Source organism: Bos taurus, chromosome 9 (genome assembly GCF_002263795.3).
Source record: "Bos taurus isolate L1 Dominette 01449 registration number 42190680 breed Hereford chromosome 9, ARS-UCD2.0, whole genome shotgun sequence".
NCBI classification, from domain to species: domain Eukaryota; kingdom Metazoa; phylum Chordata; class Mammalia; order Artiodactyla; family Bovidae; genus Bos; species Bos taurus.
Window position 1 is genome coordinate 84,567,534 of NC_037336.1, and position 21,358 is coordinate 84,588,891.

General features: G+C 37.4%; 1 protein-coding gene across 6 annotated transcripts in view; it reads left to right on the forward strand.

Annotated features, from left to right (window-relative positions):
- The window catches only part of STXBP5 (syntaxin binding protein 5), a 157,927-nt gene that overhangs the window by 61,437 nt on the left and 75,132 nt on the right, over positions 1-21,358 (forward strand). For all 6 annotated transcript variants that reach the window (XM_015472897.3, XM_005211027.5, XM_024996769.2 and 3 more), the window contains one exon: positions 11,284-11,362. In XM_015472897.3, coding sequence (XP_015328383.1) covers positions 11,284-11,362 — 79 coding nt within the window. The remainder of the gene's footprint in view (positions 1-11,283; positions 11,363-21,358) is intronic.

Genomic DNA, 21,358 nt, shown 5'->3' on the forward strand with positions numbered 1-21,358 from the left:
AAACCCCCAAATGACCCCAAGTTTGACTCACTAGGAACACTCATGTTGCTGCTGCTGCTAAGTCGCTTCAGTCGTGTGTGACTCTGTGCGACCCCAGAGACGGCAGACCACCAGGCTCCCCCATCCCTGGGATTCTCCAGGCAAGAACACTGGCGTGGGTTGCCATTTCCTTCTCCAATGCATGAAAGTGAAAAGTGAAAGGGAAGTCGCTCAGTCATGTCCGACTCCTAGCGACCCATGGACTGCAGCCTACCAGTCTCCTCCGTCCATGGGATTTTCCAGGCAAGAGTACTGGAGTGGGGTGCCATTGCCTTCTCCGAGGAACACTCATAGGACTCAGCAAAAGGATGCAAAGTGAAATCAGCAAAGGGAAAAGGCACAAGGGATGGAGTCTAGAGGAATCCAGGCTCAAGCTTCCAGCAGCCTTCTTCCAGTGGAGCCACACAGGATATGCTTGTTTCCTCTTGCAATGAGTTATTACCACATGTATGAAATGTCCTGTACTAGGACAGCTCACCTGAACCTGATGTCCAGGGTTTGTATTGATGTCAGTCTATATGCACCCTCTGCTTTAGTTAGCTGGAGAAGGCGATGGCACCCCACTCCAGTACTCTTGCCTGGAAAACCCCATGGACAGAGGAGCCTGGTAGGCTGCAGTCCATGGGGTCACAAAGAGTCAGACACGACTGAGCGACTTCACTTTCACTTTTCACTTTCATGCATTGGAGAAGGAAATGGCAACCCACTCCAGTGTTCTTGCCTGGAGAATCCCAGGGACGGCGGAGCCTGGTGGGCTGCTGTCTATGGGGTCGCACAGAGTCGGACACAACTGAAGCGACTTAGCAGCAGCAGCAGCAGCAGCTTTAGTTAGCATGTACCAAAATTTCAGCTGCTTAGAAGGAAAACAGAGATTGGTTGTAAACCGTATTTTTTGTACAAGTAGTACAGACATCGTGTGCCACCCTTTTCAGTCTAGGAGTGGTGGAAGCTGTCTTGAAAGTCAGGTTACCAGTTGTTAAGCAAGAGAGCTAATCCTGAAAGCTGCCATTTTTCTAGGGATGGTGATCTCAAGCTGGTGTGTTAACGCTTAGTCTACAAGTAATGTATATAAAACCTCCATGAAAGTTTTATTAGAGTGGCTTACTTGGTGGATCAGATGATAAAGAATCTGCCCTGCAATGTGGGAGACCCATGTTTGATTGATCCCTGCGTCTGGAAGATCCCCTGGAGAAGGGAATGGATATTCCAGTATTCTTGCCTGGAGAATCCCATGGACTGAGGAGCCTGGCGGGATACAGTTCATGGGTTTGCAAAGAGTGGGGTACAACTGAGTAACTAACAGTTTCACTTTTTATGAATAGATTATGAAGGACTTTGAATTCTGGATTAGCCCTGGAAATTTGCATTCCTTTATTAATCTGCATTCTCATGATTCTACGCTAAGTAATTCTTAACCAGCAAATTTAGGGAAATGAAAGGAACTGTTGTTTGCATTAGTAGCATACGAAAAGAGTATTTTTATAATTGTATTTCATTGTTCACTTTAAAATATGACTGCCCATTTTCTTTAAAAATTGGTACATTCTGAATTATTGCAATGTAAAAAATAAAGTCAAATTAAAAATTTACTTTGTCTGTCATAGTATGAGTTTTTAGACTTGCTTGTTTCCTGGTAAAAATAACAGTTCTTTTAGCCACATATTGTAATATATTTTACCACTGTTTTTTGGTTGCAGTCAGAGACTCTTCTGGAAAAGCACTTATTTTAAATTTGCTACAGTTCTGTTTATGTGTGCCTCCAGAAGATAACCCTTTTCATAATAGGTTCCAGTTTTCCCTAATATATTTTTGTTCTTCCTTCTCTTAGTGCCTACGTCCCTAATCTTTTTGGTATTCCTGAGTATTTCATACATTTTAGAATCTCCTATCCCCACTGGAATCTAGGAATTCAGAAAATCAAAAAAGTTGAAGATTAGTTTAGAAACCTTTAATTTCAAACCCAGAAGGAAGTATGAATAATATTGAAGTTAGTAGAAATATGTATATTGGTTTTAAAGTTTTAAGTTTATCTAAATTTTCATCTTTTTTTGTAAGTATAGTTCAAAGAGGTTTTTTTAACCAGTTGAGAGTAAGTTGTCAGCATATTGCTTAATCACCCCAAAATAGGTCAGTATTAGTCTCTTACAGAGACATTCTCCTATATCACCAGGTTTTGCCTTTTGTCGAAAGGGTCTATATGCAGATTAGGTTTAGTTACCATGTTTCCTCAGTCTCTTTCAAACTAGAACTCTTCTTGAGCCTTTACTTGACTTTCCTTACAGATAAATTTTGAATGTTGCAGGTCAGTTATTTTATAGAATGTGCTTCCATTTGGTTTTGTCTGATGTTGTTTTCATGATTAGATTCATGTTGCACATCTTCAGCAGGACCATCCCAAAAGGATTGCTGTCTTCTTTTAACAGCCTCAAGTGGAGCTTGTGTTTGATTTGTCATGGTGATGTCTCATACCCTGATTCCTTGATTAAGCTTCTGTCTACTAGGTCTCTCCATTATAGCGTTATTTTTTCCTTTTGAAGTTAATAATTTTTTTGATTTTTTATTGTAATCAATAAGTGTTTTGATTTGAAGGAAATAGTTGAGACTTTATAAACATACTGTTCCTCATCAAAATTTATACCCCCTGGTTGTAGCATCTGTTGATGTTTCTTTGAAGGATTACTTATTACCATAATGGTTGCCAAATGATGATTTTTCTATTTTAATCTTGATTCTCTTTTAATACTAAAAACGTAAATTCTTGAGAGCAGGCTTTTAGAAGTAGCAAAATTAGATTTCTTCAGAATTTGTAGTATCTTAGTAAAAAAGGCAACCATACACATATTTGTGGTATGTAGTTTTTAGTATACTAAATATCTACTTTGATGGATTAAAATTTAGGGATTTCTTTTCATTACTATCTGTGTTGTGGGCTCTTGCTCTTCCTTTCCTACAGGAAGGAAGGAAGGATTTATGGTAAATCGTGGATTTTTTTCATATCTAAATCCATGTAATGTAATGGTTAAGTATCCTATTCTTAAAAACATTTATAAGCATTACCTTGGTAATTGATTGGAACTGATTGTACTTTTATTCATTCAACAAATATTGGTTCTACCATGAGATAAGCACCATTCTATACATTGGATCAAGTAAGCAAAATTTAAGTAAAAGTACTTGAAAATTATGACATGCTATATACATATGTGATTATAATAAATGTAAATTTGGATATCTTATTTACTTGGTAGGATAGCACAAAATATACTTAGATAGGTTTTCCCCAAAATATATTTTATAATGCTAATGTTTCCTATGTTAGTGAGTTATTTGGTGAAAAAGCATGTTATGATCAAAGAAGTTCTAGAAATGCTGAAATAAAGTTGAACATTTTCTTCACTGAAAGACGTCTTAGTTTTCAATGTACACTGAATTTATAAAGCGAAAATATGTATAAACATACATACATATATACAATTGACTCTTGAAAGAGCAGAAGGTTAGGGGCACTCATTGCTGCATATTAGAAAATCTGCATATAACATCAAGTCAGCCCCCAGTATCTGTGGATACAAATCTGTGGATTCAACCAACCACAGACTGTGTAGTCATCTAGTATTTACTACTGAAAAAATTTTGCCCTTAAAGTGAACCCATGCAGCTCAAACTCCTGTTGTCCAGGGGTCAACAGGATATTAATTATTTGTGCCAGTTTATATATTTTATGTGGCTTTTCCTAAATTTACTTGACTTTAGCATCTTTTATTCACAGAACATCTTACAGTACTCTAGTGTTCCTCAAAATAGCACTTTGAGAAATGATGGCCTGGTGCTTGAACTATAATTGAATTATAGCTTCAATATTCAGTTTGCCCTCAAATGGAATCATTCATTGCCAAAGTTGTTAGATAGTAGATTCTTATGAGGGTCGTGACAGTTATCTAGACAATGATGATAAAATGGCCAGTAAAGGAAAATAATTTGAATTCACTTAAGATAATTTCCTGATATAATGTTGGATAATTTTATGTGTATCAAGAGGGTTGACAGTCATATTTTTTCAGAAATTTTCTATTTGAGTGTCTGAAATATATCAACTGGTGATTTTTTGACTAAAATAAAAAATGATACTTCCCTTTAATCTAGTTTTTATGATTATCAAAGAACACTTTCCCAGTAATCAGACAATCTGGTATGTAATTCTAGCACTGCTGTTTGTAAGTACTTTGTAGAAATAATTACTATTTTCTTGGACTTAGTTTCATCATATGTAAAATGGAAGGATTGAATGGGTGATTTTTAAGGTATAAGTTTTTTGATTATGTGGAAATTAAAGAACCAGGATTAGAGAACTTTTATTAAGGGTTGCTAAAAGGAAAAATAAATTCATACTTCACATAAATAAAAGTGAATTTATAGTATTTTAAGGATGTGACATATTAAAATTATATGAATCTACTTTTAAGATTTACCTGAAGCCTAAAACACTCAGTGAATCATAAATCCATACTGCAATTCTTTAATGTATTAATAGTTCATTACAAAAGTTTTTTCCCTAGTTCTTCTATTTGGAAGAACTTACCAGACTCCACAGAATATACTCAAATAAGGCTTTTGTTTAAAGGCAAAGGATACTAAGCAGCAAGAGAAAAAGAATGTGTGTAAGCATTCTAAGAGATAGCCCATATGAGTCTCCCACTCTGTACTTTTGCTCACAAGGACTGTACTGAGTCACCAGCTCCAGCCCCCAAACTCTGGCTTCTGAGAAACTCTCAAAGTGATCCTTTAAATGAATAAGCCGGTATTGCCAGTTAGGCCAGTTGCCGGCCATCCAAAACTACTACTCCAAGAGTCACCAAGGGGAGTTTGGGGAGTTTTGGATCTTGAAGAAACACATCATAAATCCCACTACTCTTGGCCATGATCCAAAAACCAGATATCCCATTGGTCATCAGTCCAGCTATAAATCAGCTCTGTCCACACTCATCAAGGAAAGAACACCTTCCCCATTTCAGACTAATGTTATTAACAATGTGATTCTCCAATTTAATTGTCTTATTTTCTAGAGCATCATTGTTCAATAGAAATACGAGATCTGCATGTGTAATCTTAAATTTACTAGTAACCATATTAATAACAGTAAAAAAAATTAAAATTAATTTTAGTAACAAATATGATTTACCCCAAATATGCAAAATATTACTACTTTAGCATGTAATCAGCATATAGAATCGAAGTATTTTGCATTCTTTCTCTGTACTCTTTGAAATCTAGTGTATATTACAGCACATCTGAACGTGGAGTAGCTACATTTCAAGGGCTCAATAGCCATGTGTGAGTGGTGGCTGTCGTACTACGTAGCCCACTCTTGAGTGAGTCCATGGCTGCTGTGTAGCAACAAATGTGTTCTCCATTCTAAGTGGCATTCTACTTCCCCAATTAGAAACTAGGGAAGCACTTGTTTTCTGACAGTGATCCTCATTTATTTGTTAATGCATCTCATTCATTCATTCATTTATTCTTTCAATAGACATTTATTGAGCACCTCCTCAGTACCGGAGATTAAATACTAGAAATATATTGCTCTTGGAGAACTCATAGTCCAGTGAGTGAAAATGATGTATAAACTAAACTACATACGATGAGTGCTGATAAAGGCCTGCATAGTATGATGTAGAAACAGAAGTAATGAGTATGTTTTAGGTGAAGGCTGTAGGAAGATTTCACAAATTTAGGCTGGATGAACTTGGTCTTAAAGGATCAGTGGGGAGTTATAAGAACAGACCAAGGTTATTTTAGTCAAAAGGTACAAAGACATAATCAAAAGCAGGGTATTTTTGGAAAACCGCTAGTTTAATATGAACAGTATTTAAAATTCCTTTGAGCGAGTAGCCAGAAACTAATAACTGCATACAGAGGCAAAAATATACATCATAGTATGCTAAAGAGTTTGGACTTCATGAAGGGAGACCTAGGAAATGATTTCACAGTGAGAAACATAAAATTTATATTTGGAAATACCCCTTTGATGATAGTGCGTCAGATGAGCCAGGAGTAGAAAAGAGAAGCCAATTAGGATGCTAATGTCAACAATAAATAAGGAGGACTTCAAATATGATTGTAAATGGAAGAAAGTGGACATGAATAAAATTCTGGAGTTAGAATCAACAGGGCTTTGTGTCTGAGTAGTTTTAGGGATGTGAGAAATAGGGAAGACATAAGAGACATGAAATCACATGTTACATGGAGGTTTGTATGATTTATTAAGTCAAGTTTTATATTTAACCAGATCTTTTCAGTGATTTTTCAAAGTAGTTCACAGGTAGTTGAAAGGGTAAGTACAAGTTTTTCTACTGAGGTGACTTAGCAGTTAAGAAGTCAGATGACAGTGGTGAAATCCAGTGATCCTCTAATTTAATCCTAAACTAAACTAATCCTTTAGTTATATGAGCTTTGTAAAATCTTAGCTAGTGCCTTATTACTTGATTTGACTTAGAAAATGGTTAGTCTAGGATTATCATTTCAGTCGTTCAGTCGTGTCCGACTCTTTGCGATCCTGTGGACTGCAGCACACCAGGCTTCCCTGTCCATCACCAGCTCCTGGAGCTTGCTCAAACTCATGTCCATCAAGTGGGTGATGCTATCCAACCATCTCATCCTCTGTTGTCCCCTTCTCCTCCTGCCTTCAGTCTTTCCCAGCATCAGGATTATAGATGAATAATCTAGAACATGAGCAACAATCAGTGACATAATTTTAAAAATCTGAGTTAAAAAAAGATCAGAGTATGCAAATCAAAAGGACTCACTAATTTCCAAGCAAGATTAATGAAGAAAGATCACTATAAAAACAGCAGCATTTTTACTTTACAAAGATAATGAAACTACTCTTAACATCCATGCAGGGGGTGGACAGAAAGTATATAAAGAATTAAAAATCAGACTGGCTTTACATTTTATTGTAAGTATAAATATTGGACACAATAAAGCAGTAACAAAAGACTATATTGAGCAAGACGAAAGTCAAGAATTTCGTACCTGGCTAGGTTTTATGCAAGATATATAAGCTCAAAATTAAGAAGGCTCACTAATTATTCCACCCAACACCTGCCCTTTTTCAAGATTGTTCCAGCCACCGAAAGATTGGTGGTGAATATTGAAATAGATTAAATTGAGTGATATCTGAATAATTGTTTTGCTTCATAAAATAAAATGCATACAAAGTAATTTTTTTAATGTAAAAATTTTACCTATAATCTCAAATTATATTTATCTGCCACTCCTATTAGAACTTTGAGTGGTAGAGGAAGGCTGAAGTTCTGATGGTAGTCTTCTTCAGAACAGACTTTTAAATTCTTCACTGAAAGGTCATATCTGAACAGATTGAAATCGAGGTTGAAATTCTTAGTTTGTTCCTTGTACAGCATGAGGGACTAGTTTTCAGATTTAAGACTCCTTTTTCCCACACCTTTTTTATTTCCTCATTCTCTCTCCCACCTCAAAAATCCAGTCTTCTTCCCTGGCAGTCCTTTCCAGCCTCTTGATCTGATGTTCTCTGCTTAACTCTCTCAGTAGTCACTCTCTGGTTCTAATAAATTAGGATGCAAGAGGCTCAAGGTTCCATTGCAACATTATTTTCTGCATAAAGAGGGGAAGAGATGTTTCCCTAGGATCTTAAGGCAGGAGCATATGCTCTAATACCAGTTGACCGGTGTATATTTATGAAAACTTAATGTAATAAAGGTGAATTTCACATTAGTGGGGAAAGCTCTGGTGGTTCAGTGAGAATGCTGGCAGTTGTTTTTGTTGTTTGGTTGCTAAGTTGTACCTGACTCTTCTGTAACCCCATAGACTGTAGTCCTCCGGGTTTCTCTGTCCATGCCATTTCCCAGGTAAGAATGCTGGAGTGGGTTGGGATGTGTCCATCTTCCCGACTCAGGGATTGAACCCACATCTCCTGCATTGCAGATGGTTTCTTTACCACTGAGCCACCTGGGACACCAGTGCTGGCAGACACATAACTATATCACAGCTCATCACATTATACACTTTAAACACTTGGTCTTTATTGTCTGGCAATTATAGGTCAATAGAACTACACAAATAGTGATGAAACTATTAGAGAAAAAAATCTTACCTATACCAAAGTATACCTCAGAAAATTAATGTAATAAATGAAACTATAAAGCATTTGCAAGAAAATGCTTCCCAAAGTTGTAATGGTATTTGTGTGGGAAGAACTTCCTAACCATGAAACCACAGAAGTAGTGACCAAAAAAAAAAGTTTTTTGTACACATATACATACATACATATGTCATTGTAGATAAAAAGGATCATATAATACCAGCCTCTTCTCCATAAACCTTCCTCTATATTAGCATCCCCTTCCCTTTTCCTGCCTCACCGGATAAGCTATGTCAAAAATCTTGCAGATGTTCTTCCAAAATACATGTATTTCTAAAATCATACATATTTATAGACACATATAAGAGCATATGAGATTTTTTGGTCGTTGTTTTACATAAAAATAGAATTATATTATTCTTTCTTGCATCTTTTCTTAATCCTCTGTACTTGAGGAAAATCCCTCCTTTCATCTGGCATAGCTCTTAATTCCTTTATTTTAATGCTTGTGTATCAACCAGTTGTTTGTCTCACAATTCTTCATAATTTATTCAGCCATGCCTAATTGATGGATCACTACAAATTATGCTGTAGTGATAAATTTGAAACTTTCAAATAAAAGTTTCAAATTTGAAACTGTATTTTCAGTTTCTGATCACTACAAATTATGCTGCCTTTACCTTTCTTGTACATATTCAATAGGAATTGATCCTTTTATTCCTATGGAATAAATGCTTAACAGAATTGCTGCTCCTCAAAATGGACTCGTTTTATATATTTCTATTTTTCATAAATGCTCTCAGCCTGCTTTTCAAAAAAACTGTACCCTTCGCATTTTTACTAGCCATTTTCTCTGTTCCATTGTTCTTGCCAGCGGTGGTATTATAACTCATTTACTTCCTCCACTGATAGTACAGTTCATTTTACTTTTCTTACTTTTTTTTTTAAAGAATTTTGAGTTTGCTCAGGGTCTCAGAGTTGGCCAGAGGTGAATGACAGGGACCTTGTCCTTTCCCAGGTCTTCCCTGGGCATGTACACTGCCTTAAGTACAGCCTGGAGTATGTCTACTTCTTAAGGACTTTTTTTTAATTCCTGCCCAGCCTCTTATTTGCCTCAACTAAAACCACAGCCTTAGGCAGGCACCATATTGCCAGCGGATTACTGTTATTTCTGTGATGTCTGGAGGTAGGGTTTTTGGTCTCCCTGAGCTGATGTCTGTTGTGTCAAATGAAATTGCCACAACATCTTGGGATTAGAGTTTTTCAGGAAGCTGCAGTTGGGGATAATATACTGATTGGGCTCTAGGGAAACTGGTTTTAATGGAACTGCAAATAAACTTGAGTCCTATCTCTTGGCTGATGCTATTGCCTTTTTAATGGCACCATGCCACAGAGCTGAGGCGCGTAGGGGATGGAAATAGCCCTTCATCAGAACATCCAGGCCCGCCCCCACCCAGGTTTTAACAAGCTTCGGTCATTTCCACTGAGTAGACTGTGTTGTGTTCATTTTGTGGCTTCAGTTAGTTGGCAGAGTTCTGAAGTGATTACCCTTAGTTATCTTGCTAGTATTTCAATTTTACTAAGTGAGTGAGTTCACAGAGGTCTCACTTAGTCACTCCGGAAATCATCTCCTTTTGAGTTTCTTTAGCAGTTCATAGGCATTGAACTTTAAGGCCATTTTGTCAAAATTCAAACTTTTGAATAAACTGTTTGGAATAAACAAAGCTGTTGGAATTCTAATTCCATTAAATTTATAACGTAGTTTTGGAAGAAGTGCCATTTTAGGATCTTAAGTTTTCTTAAATGGAAGCGTGATTAGGACTGATAGACTCAATTATTTAAATGCACACTTCTATGCAATTTTTTTAAAAGGTCTTAGAATTCACAAGTGACACTAGGAAAAGTGGTTGCAACATATGGACACAGTGTTAATGAATTTGGAATGTTAAATTTATTTTTAAATATAAAGAAGATAACGTATAACCATGGGTAAAAGATATAAGCTATTTTTAAAGAAGAAATACAGATGACTAGAAAGCCAAAGAATTTTCAGAGATTAAACAATACACTTAGCAAATCAGAAAAAAATAATAGCCTTGTTCAGGAAAGGTGGGACAAAGTACTCACATACTTTCTTCATCCTTTCTGGAATACAGTTCTACCTAAATATCTCTTTTCTTGGAATTAATCCTAAAGAAAAACATTAATTTATTCACTTATTAAATTGTTATTGAGTGTCCACCCTGTGCCAAACAATGTCACCATGGATACATAAACAAAAAACATATACACCCTTAAAAAGCTTTGCTTTCATGGAGTTTACATTCTTGTTGGTGAGGCAAACAGCAAACAAAAGAACATTAAAAATACGTTAGAACGAGCTAGTTCCTGGGAGGAAAAAGCTGGGAAAGAGGATAAGAAGTGTTGGGTTAGCAGTGTGTGCTTGGGGCCTTCACTAATAACATAATGGTGACACTGATTAATCTCTAAGAAACAGGAATTAGTATATCTTATTTTCTTTTAACTTTTTCTGAATTATTAATACAGTGAACGTGTAAAACTTGATAATAGAAATCAACCTTTTTAAAAATAATCAAAATTCTTTAACAGTATGAGTTTGACACATTTTACAGAGATTGGTTTATTTTAGCAGTTTCTTTGACATTACAATGGATGGATTTTACTTTAACAGAGTAAATATAATTGACTTTATTAGCAGAAGGATTAATTTTGCAGCCTGTCTCTTTGGGTGAAAATATGATTTAGACTTATTTTCCTCAAATAAGCTATATTACAACTTGAATTCATTTAGCAAATAGAAATCCTATTTTCCGTATCTTTAAAACACTGCAAAGAATGAATTTCTCATACTAGAATGTTGTCACAAATGTTGTTGACAAGTTATTCATTTTATTTACTTTTTAGCACTAAAAAGTAAACACTTCACTGGATTTCAAACACTAAATTGATCATTTAAAATATCTTATTTTGTATTAAATACTTTCAAAATTACTTTAAAATATTTCATGGTGGATTTCATTATATTTCATTTTATAAACTATCAATGTATAAGAATTTAGAGTAACTTAGAATTTTAGAATTTAATGCAGAAAACTATATTTTAGGAAAACAGTTAAAGGATGGGAAGAAGCCAGAACCATGCAAACCTATCCTCAAGGTGGAATTCAAAACGACTAGATCTGGGTAAGATTTTATTTCATTGACAATATTCACTGTATACAATGACTAAAATAGCACTGAAGACTGTCATTACTTTTAAAAACCTACTTTACAATGGTCCAGTGAGTTTTTAAATTTTACTCTTGCTTTATTTAACAAAATAACTAAAATTGGTAATTTCAGGATAAACTATTTCACGTATTCTCTGTCTTTAGTAGTTTTACAATATATCTTGGAAAGCTTGAATTACTTTTCTTGTCAAACTTCATATGTTCTCTTAGTCTTCAATAACTGTTTATTCACTAGTGAAAATTGTGGAATAAGCAATGAAGACAAAAACTGAAAATTTAACCTGTTAATATGTGTTATGTGTTAACATATATGCAATATGTGTTAATTATGAAAGTTATATGTATTCTTCACAAATTAAATCTTATTTTAAGAATATTTGGCAATTTCAATAACAAGTACAGCTGGATACTAAAGGAAGAGTGTCAGTTGTATTTGAATAGATTAATTGACACTGTGACTCGGGTAAGATTTATATGGTTTTTACAGTTTACATATCTTACAGATAGTTTTTTGTATATCTGTGTATGTGCATGCTCAGTCTGTCTGACTGTGACCCCATGGACTGTAGCCCTACAGACTCATCTGTCCATGGAATTTTCCAGGATACTGGAGTGAAATACTGCCACTTTTACAGGGTACTGCCAGGGAATTGTCCTCCAGGGATCTTCCCAACTCAGGGATCAAACCTGCCAAATGTTATATTTTAAAATATAATAATGAAAACAAATAAACATTTCTTTGAAAATTCTAACCTCTAAAGGAGACCCTTTATGTTCAAGTTTTCTAGGAAAAGTGTATGGTTTTATTTACTAGAACTGTGTAAGAGAGTGAATTTAGGCAGTGTATATAGTGCAGTGGTTCTCAAACTGTGACCCCTGGAGCAATAGGGAGCCGTAGTATTGGATGCTAAGTCACGTCAGTCGTGTCCGACTCTGTGTGACCCCATAGATGGCAGCCCACCAGGTTCCCCCGTCCCTGAGATTTTCCAGGCAAGAACGGTGGAGTGGGTTGCCATTGCCTTCTCCAGTCGTGGATGAGAACTCATTAGAAATGTACATTCTCGCAGTTCACCCCAGATCTCTGAATCACAAAGTCTGTGTTGTATGGGTGGAGCCCCGCAGTGCTGTGGGTGGAGCCCGGCAGTTGGTTCTCACTAGACCTGCAGGATACACACTTAAATTTAGAACCACTGGGACATTTTTTTCATATGCCAGTTTAGAACCACTGGTTATTATAACTGGCTTGCTTTTCTTTTTAATCTCTTCTTTTCTCAGTCTAATTCTAGTCAACCTTTTTTATCGAGAGTTCAGTTCAGTCACTCAGTCGTGTCCGACTCTTAGCGACCCCATGGACTGCAGCACGTGAGGCTTCCCCTGTCCATCACCAACGCCCAGAGTTTACTCAGACTCATATCCGTCTAGTCGTTGATGCCATCCAACCATCTCATCCTGTCACCCCCTTCTCCTCCTGCCCTCAATCTTTCCCAGCAACAAGGACGTTTCAAATGAGTCAGTTCTTTGCATCAGGTGGCCAGAGTATTGAAATTTCAGCTTCAACATCTGTCCTTCCAATGAATATTCAGGACTGATCTCCTTTAGGATGGACTGGTTGGATCTCCTTGCAGTCCAAGGGACTCTCAAGAGTCTTCTCCAACACCACAGTTCAAAAGCGTCAATTCTTCAGTGCTCAGTTTTCTTTATAGTACAACTCTAACATCCATACATGACTACTGGAAAAACCATAGCTTTGACTAGATGGACCTTTGTCGACAAAATGTCTCTGCTTTTTAATATGCTGTCTAGGTTGGTCATAGCTTTCCTTCCAAGGAGCAAGCGTCTTTTAATTTCATAGCTGCAGTCACCATCTGCGGTGATTTTGGAGCCCAAAAAAGTAAAGTCTGTCACTGTTTCCATTGTTTCCCCATCTATTTGCCATGAAGTGATGGGACTAGTTGCCATGATCTTAGTTTTCTGAACATTGAGTTTTAAGCCAGCTTTTTCACTCTCCTCTTTTGCTTTCATCGAGAGGCTCTTTAGTTCTTCTTTGCTTTCTGCCATAAGGGTGTTGTCATGTGCATATCTGAGGTTATTGATATTTCTCCCGGCAATCTTGATTCCATCTTGTGCTTCTTCCAGCCTAGCATTTCTCATGATGTACTCTGCATATAAGTTAAATAAGCAGGGCGACAATATACAGCCTTGACATACTCCTTTCCCAATTTGAAACAAGTTTGTTCTTCCATGTCCGGTTCTAACTGTGGCTTCTTGACCTGCATACAGATTTCTAGGAGGCAGGTCAGGTGATCTGGTATTCCCGTCTCTTGAAGAATGTTCCACAGTTGGTTGTGATCCACACAGTCAAAGGCTTTGGCGTAGTCAATAAAGCAGAAATAGATGCTTTTCTGGAACTCTTGCTTTTTTGATGATCCAACAGATGTTGGCAATTTGATCTCTGGTTCCTCTGCCTTTTCTAAATCCAGCTTGAACATCTGGAAGTTCACGGTTAACGTACTGTAGAAGCCTGGCTTAGAAAATTTTGAGTATTACTTTGCTAGTGTGTGAGATGAGTGCAATTGTGTGGTAGTTTGAGCATTCTTTGACATTGCCTCTCTTTGGGATTGGAATGAAAACTGACCTTTTCCAGTCCTGTGACCCCTGCTGAGTTTTCCAAATTTGCTGGCATATTGAGTGCAGCACTTTCACAGCATTATCTTTTAGAATTTGAAATAGCTCAACTGGAATTCCATCACCTCCACTAGCTTCATTCATAGTGATGCTTCCTCAGGCCCACTTGACTTCGCATTCTAGGATGCCTGGCTCTAGGTCAGTGATCACACCATCGTGGTTATCCCGGTCATGAAGATCTTTTTTGGATAGTTCTCCTATGTATTCTTGCCACCTCTTCTTAATATCTACTTCTTATGTTAGGTCCATACCATTCCTGTCCTTTATTGTGCCCATCTTTGCATGAAATGTTCCTTTGGTATCTCTCATTTTCTTGAACAGATCTCTAGTCTTTCCCATTCTATTGTTTTCCTCTTTTTCTTTGCATTTTCCAGAGTAGGATGAAGAATCTTAAGATTGCTGTTATTTCTCCTTGATCCTCTTCAGCCTTCCTCTGGGACCCAGAACATGTATTGTGCTCAGACAAAAGGTTGAGTGACCTCCAAGAGGAATAGCATCTGTTTCATTAACTCTGGCATCCCTTACTGTTTGACCTTTGGCACTGAGTTCTTTGACTTCTTTATGCTGGTTTCTTCATTTAAGACATAGGTGAGATAATAGGTAAAAAGTTTGTTGTAATGAATTGAGTGAGATGATCATGTTTTCAAAACAGTGCCTGGTACATTATAAACTTTCTATGAGGGGTTGCCCTTATATTTTTGGGAAACCTCCTACTACCAGCTGCCTTTTTTTTTTTTTTGCTGTGTTTGTCTTGTGGCAAAAGTACATGAGTAGATAACATGACAGCAAAGGAGGGTGGGGTGGGTGGGGAACCAGGAAAAAAAAAAACAACCCTGGGCTTGTAATACAACGTAAAATAAATTGTCTAAACATTTAAACTAACAGTGCTGCTTGTTCTCTGAATTATCTAATCATGTTAACAACTGTGGTTTGGCAACAGAGGCAGACATCCTGGGAAGATTTTTCTCTTTGTGTGTTCTACCTGTTCCCGTGTTCATTCCTATATATTGGGAATATTTGTAAGTTGCTGATTTCTTCAGGGTGGCAGGGATAATTCTCCTTTCTTCGGATCAGAAACGTAAAGCAGTCTGACTCTTTTATATGCATTCATGGTGGTGGTTTTGTCGCTAAGTCATGTCTAACTCTTTGCAACCCCATGGATTTTACCTCTTTAACCTCCTCTGTCCATGGGATTTCCCAGGCATGAATACAGGAGTGGTTGCCCTTTCCTTCTCCGAGGAATCTTCCCAACCCAGGGATCAAGCTCAGGTCTCAGGCATTACAGGTGCCACCAGTGTGCATTTGTAGGTGCTGTTAATACAAGATAAATGAATAGGCTAGCCATCTGGTAACAGTTCTCTCCAGCTTTCCAGTGTCTTTTTCCACCTGGGATAAAATTTTCCGTAAATTAAATGAACTCTTTCTTTAACTCCATGACTCGTTTCCTTGTGATAGCTCCCCAGAACTGCAGTATGTACCCAACATTGAGAACTGCTGCACCAAGAGAAGGCTCACCTCCTTTAAGCCAGCTGGGCAGCACTCAGCCTTTCCTGTTCCGGGCAAGTGTCTTGGGCAGGTGCCCACAGAATATGTTCTGTCAGTTTATGTTGGAAAATCACCAGATTTTGTTAGAAGGGCTGTCCTCCCCTGCTCAGGATCTACCACGTCATCTTCTCTTTACCTGGAAATAATTCGAGGCCAAAAGATTGCCTCATATCCTCTGTAAATCTGCATAGATGTCACTGCTTTTCAGGCTGTCTTGACCATGCGTACTGGATCGTGTCTGCTGGTAATTACTCTCAAAGCATGCTGTATTTTTTCCTTTCTAAAACTTATATCTGTCATTAGTAATGAAATTATTTACTTAACACATGCCTTTCCCGTTAAATATTCAGCCTGATGAAAACACAGGACATACCTGTCTCACTTTTAATTGTCCAGGCACAGCACTATTGAACATAAAGAAGATAGACAGGTGTATAGAAAAGTGCAGCCATGAAGAATTAGCATTACCTATTAACGATAAGAGCTAGCTGTTACTTTTAAAGATAAACTCTGACAAAAAGATGAGTCAAGATGTTGTGTGCCTTTTATTTTCTAGTAAAGCATAAATTATTCTAGGAGAGACAAGATTTTCCCCTTATGTAGAGAACAGTGACAATTTAATTAATACAACATTTTAATAGCACTTTTATTAAAGACATGCAGCTATTCTTTACACGTGCTGTGCTTTTAATTGCTCAGTTGTGTCCAACTCTTTGTGACCCCATGGACTGTAGCTTTCCAGGCTCCTCTGTCCATGGGAATTCTCCAGCAGAAATACTGGAGTGGGTTGCCATGCCCACCTCCAAGGGACCTTCCCAACCTAGGGATCAAACCTAGGTCTCCCACATTGGGATGGATTCTTTACCGTCTGAACCATGGCCCTTGACCAGTTCTTAATAAAATTTCACAAAGTAAATGTTAAGTCAATTCTGTTGAAGTTATTTCTTTGAAAATCTAATGTGACTCAGGTGTGAAGTCGTGCAGCCATTGGTGCTTGACCAGTGAGTGTGAGTGAGCAAGCTCTTGAGCCAGACCTCCTGGGTCTGAATCCAGCCTCGGCTCTCCACTGGTGTGCAGTCATCAGCTAGGCTTCCTGTGCTTGTTCTGTCTCTATAAGATGGGAATAATGGTAGTATGTACGTCAGAATTGTTGTGAAGGTTAGAGACTTCCCTGACAACAGAGTGGTTAGTACTTTGCCTGCCAAAGCAAGGCGTGTGGATTCAACCCCTGGTCAAGGAGCTAAGGTCACGCATGCGTTGTGGCCGAAAAAGCAAAACATAAAACAGAAGCAATATTGTGACAAATCAATAAGTAGTTTAAAAATAATTAAAATAAATTTTAAAAAATGTTATGAAGACTAAACAATATATATAAAGCACCATTCATAGTACCACCAGGTTGCAGGGAAGCTTCTCTTGTTAGGGAACCTAAAAGTGAATATTACCACAGTCAAATATGGCAGTTACATTTGGAGAAGCACATCTAAGAGATTCATTGAATCCCTTTTGTCATAACACATACTATGACCAGCTTTTGTGTACAGGGACAGAGAGTAAATACTTTAGGCTTTACAAATTGTTTGGGTCTCTTGCAGTTATTCAGCTCTGCCACCGTAGTCCCAAAGCAGCTGTGGACACTCATGAATGAATGAATGAAAAAGTCTTACAGTAAAACTTCACAGACTTGAAAATTTGAATTTTCACAAAATTGAAAATTTTCACATAATTTTCACAAAATATCATTATTATTTTGTGTGATTTTTTTTCAACTTTTTAAAAACATAAAAACCATTCTTAGTTTGCAGGCCATACAAAAACAGGCCGTGGGCCATGGTTTGATGACCCTTCATAAGCACACATGCATACACATGATATATTTGTTAACCTTTAAGGAAAAGTTGGGATTTTGTGTTTGATTATTCCCTTACTGTATTCCTCACTCCCATTCCTGGTGCCAGAACATGTTTTCAAGTAGTTTTGTAGATACGGTGATTTAATTTACTGAGTGTGCTAAAAGCTATAGGTAGATTATCTATAGAATATAAAAGACCAGATTACAATAAAAACTCAGGATATGCTGGTGATATTCTGGTTCTAAAAATATCTAAAGATATATTTCAGTAACTCCCACAAACTTGATACCACTGAGTCCTACTGCTAACAAGGCTGTGTTTCTGCTAAGAGAATCCTAACTTTGAGAAGTCCCAAACTCCTTGTACATGAAGTAATTTCTCCAGAACATGGGCTCACTTTTTGTGATTTTTAATCCTTCCAAACTTTTTTGGGGGGGCTGGAAATTGATTTTATTATTAATAAGTCACATGATACAAAAGGATAAGGATATTCAAGTGGAACTAAGGCACAGTGGAGGCAAAGACAACTGGAAAAAGAGGCTGCAGAATCAAAACAAGCAATTTGTCTACACACACACATACACCCCGCACACCCCTCACGCCCTCAGCCATCAGATAAGAATCCACCTAACACTAAAACAGTGAGTGGGACCAGATAATCTGAGGTCTGGGAGCCAGTGAGGACTCTAGGAGAGATTAGGTTGTTCTTAGATAACTACATCTATTAACACTCATACTGGGCTTACTATGTGTGTGCTGCCCAACACTGTTCTAAGTGCTTTACACATATGTATTTAATCTCAGCAACTACCCTGTGAGGTAGGTATTATCTTACAGATGAGGAAACTGAAGCAGAGAGGTTAAGTAACTCACCCAAAATCATAGCTGAAAGAACCCAGAATTAAGTCTGTACTCTTAACTGTACTCGACTGCTGCCTACTCTGCATTAATGGCCAACCCCTACAATCATGCTTTACAGATAGATTGAACACTGAGAACAATGTTTTGGGATCCAGGTTTCGTAATAGTCTTTCAGTTCAGTACAGTCGCTCAGTTGTGTCCGACTCTTTGCGACCCCATGAACCACAACACACCAGGCCACCATGTCCATCACCAACTCCCAGAGTTCACCCAAACCCATGTCCATTGAATCGATGATGCCATCTAACCATCTCATCTTCTGTCGTCCCCTTCTCCTCCTTCCCGCAATCTTTCCCAGCATCAGGGTCTTCTCAAATGAGTCAGCTCTTCACATCAGGTAACCAAAGTACTAGAGTGTCAGCTTCAACATCAGTCCTACAAATGAACAGCCAGGACTGATATCTCCTTTAGAATGTACTGGTTGGATCTCCTTGCAGTCCAAAGAACTCTCAAGAGTCTTCTCCAACACCACAGTTCAAAAGCGTCAATTCTTCAGTGCTCAGCTGTCTTTATAGTCCAACTCTCACATCCATACATGACCACTGGAAAAACCATAGCCTTGACTAGACGGACCTTTGTTGACAAAGTAATGTCTCTGCTTTTCAATATGCTGTCTAGGTTGGTCATAACTTTCCTTCCAAGGAGTAAGCGTCTTTTAATTTTCATGGCTGCAGTCACCATGTGCAGTGATTTGGGAACCCAGAAAAATAAAGTCAGCCACTGTTTCCACTGATTGCCCATCTATTTGCCACGACATGATGGGATTGGATGCCATGATCTTAGTTTTCTGAATGTTGAGCTTTAAACCAACTTCTTCACTCTCTTCTTTCACTTTCATCAAGAGGCTCTTTAGTTCTTCTTCACTTTCTGCCATAAGGGTGGTGTCATCTGCATATCTGAGGTTATTGATATTTCTCCCGGCAATCTTGATTCCAGCTTGTACTTCTTCCAGCCCAGCATTTCTCATGATGTACTCTGCATAGAAGTTAAATAAGCAGGGTGACAATATACAGCGTTGACGTACTCCTTTTCCTATTTGGAACCAGTCTGTTGTTCCACGTCCAGTTCTAACTGTTGTTTCCTGACCTGCATATAGTTTTCTCAAGAGGCAAGTCAGGTGGTCTGGTATTCCCATCTCTTTCAGAATTTTCCACAGTTTATTGTGATCCACACAGTCAAAGGCTTTAGTGAAGTCAGTGAAGCAGAAGTCTTAACAATTCTTATATGCTTACTTGAGATAAAAATAGCATCTTAGATCTTACTGTTTTCAATACCCTTACTTAGATGGCTTGGCTTTCAAGCACCAAGAAGAAAAGAATTAGTAGATACAGTGAACATTTCTTACTTGCTTACTATGTGTCAGATATTCTCCTGTGCAATTTGAATGTATTATCTTTCATAATTCTCCTAGCAGTACTATGACTTGTGTACTTTTATTGTCTGCATTTAGGATTATAGATAATGAGCCATGGAAAGCTTAACTGGCTTGACCCATGAAGTAATAGAGCCAATTTTGAGCCCAGGTTGACCCCAGAGCTGGAGCTCTTAATCAGTTTACTGGACATGCTCACAGATAGCCTGGGTTAGGATTGGATTATACTAATCACTCATAAGTCACTCAGTTCACCAAGAACTGCATTCTTTTTTATATTTGCTAGCTTATCAGATTGTCTTTTTAAATTTAGTATTAAATCATACTTGGTACACATAATCACACTAATGCGAGCTGAGGAATCTGTCTGTGCCTCTTAGCCTGGATAACTTAATGCAACTAACCCTAGCTACTCATGACCAGAGAGCTTTGTAGGTTGCTTTCAGGCTGCAGATTTAATTCTAACCTGATGATACCCACTGTTTTTTATAGTATCCATGCATGATCATAGCACTTGGTCATAGACCCATATTGTGGAAAATTCCACAAGCAGATTTATATTTAATTGTACCTAATGGGAAAAGACCTTTCTGAATCCACGGACTCTTAAAATTTCAAGTGTCTCATCAGATAACCTTCCCTATTTACTTGTTATTTTTACAAGTAAAGTTTCAATCAAGTCAGCAAGTTTTAGTCTCAGATTGGCTGATTTTCATCTTATCACTGTCTTCAGAGACATTCTTATGACCCACTGCAGATTTATCTATATTATTTTCATTCTCTCAAAAGTAAAACATTCTCTCCCAGTCTTACTCTTTAAACCTCATACCTAACTAGTATAAGTTATTATTCACTTTCTTGCTTATAACATAACTTTTGACTTGCAGTGCCTTAACCTTATCGTATAATCCTGTGTAGCTAGAACACTGAGACTGCTGGATTGATAGCTGTTTCTTCTGACATCAGAACACTTCATTTAGTAGCTATATAAGTATATGCTCAAGATTAGGTTTTGTCCATGGCATCTATCAATTTAAAGTACTAAGATTTTTCTATTTTTAAGCATCTTTATTAATATTTAATTTATTACAGCTAAATTAAATATTATATCCATATTTAATTAAGTCTACTGATATCCAAATCCATTTTCTGTCATTAGCAAATTTTACTTGTTAACTTTCTTGGAAAGTAGATGTGTTATCAAGCCTTCAAAGTATATTTAACCAGTGGCAGTTGCTAAAAAGGAGGTGATGTTGCTTCCGTCTGAAACAGAGCAGCATATACAGGATGCTTCCCTGACAGCTCAGAACCCTGTAGCACCAGCGCTCCCAGCACTGGTGTTTTACCTTGAAAGACGCTAAAATAAAATAGAAATGAAAACTAGCAGACTCCAAACAGGGGGAATGGAAATTTAAGATAATCATAATCTTGAAGTGTTTCTAGGAAAGAGTAAGCAAGCACTGTTTACTTCTGTAGAAAGATAACAGAAGAAAAGTTAGCAGATATATATTGTAGGAAAGATTAACTTGTAAAAAGGCACTTGAATAGTATCATTTCAAACATGAACCAGAAT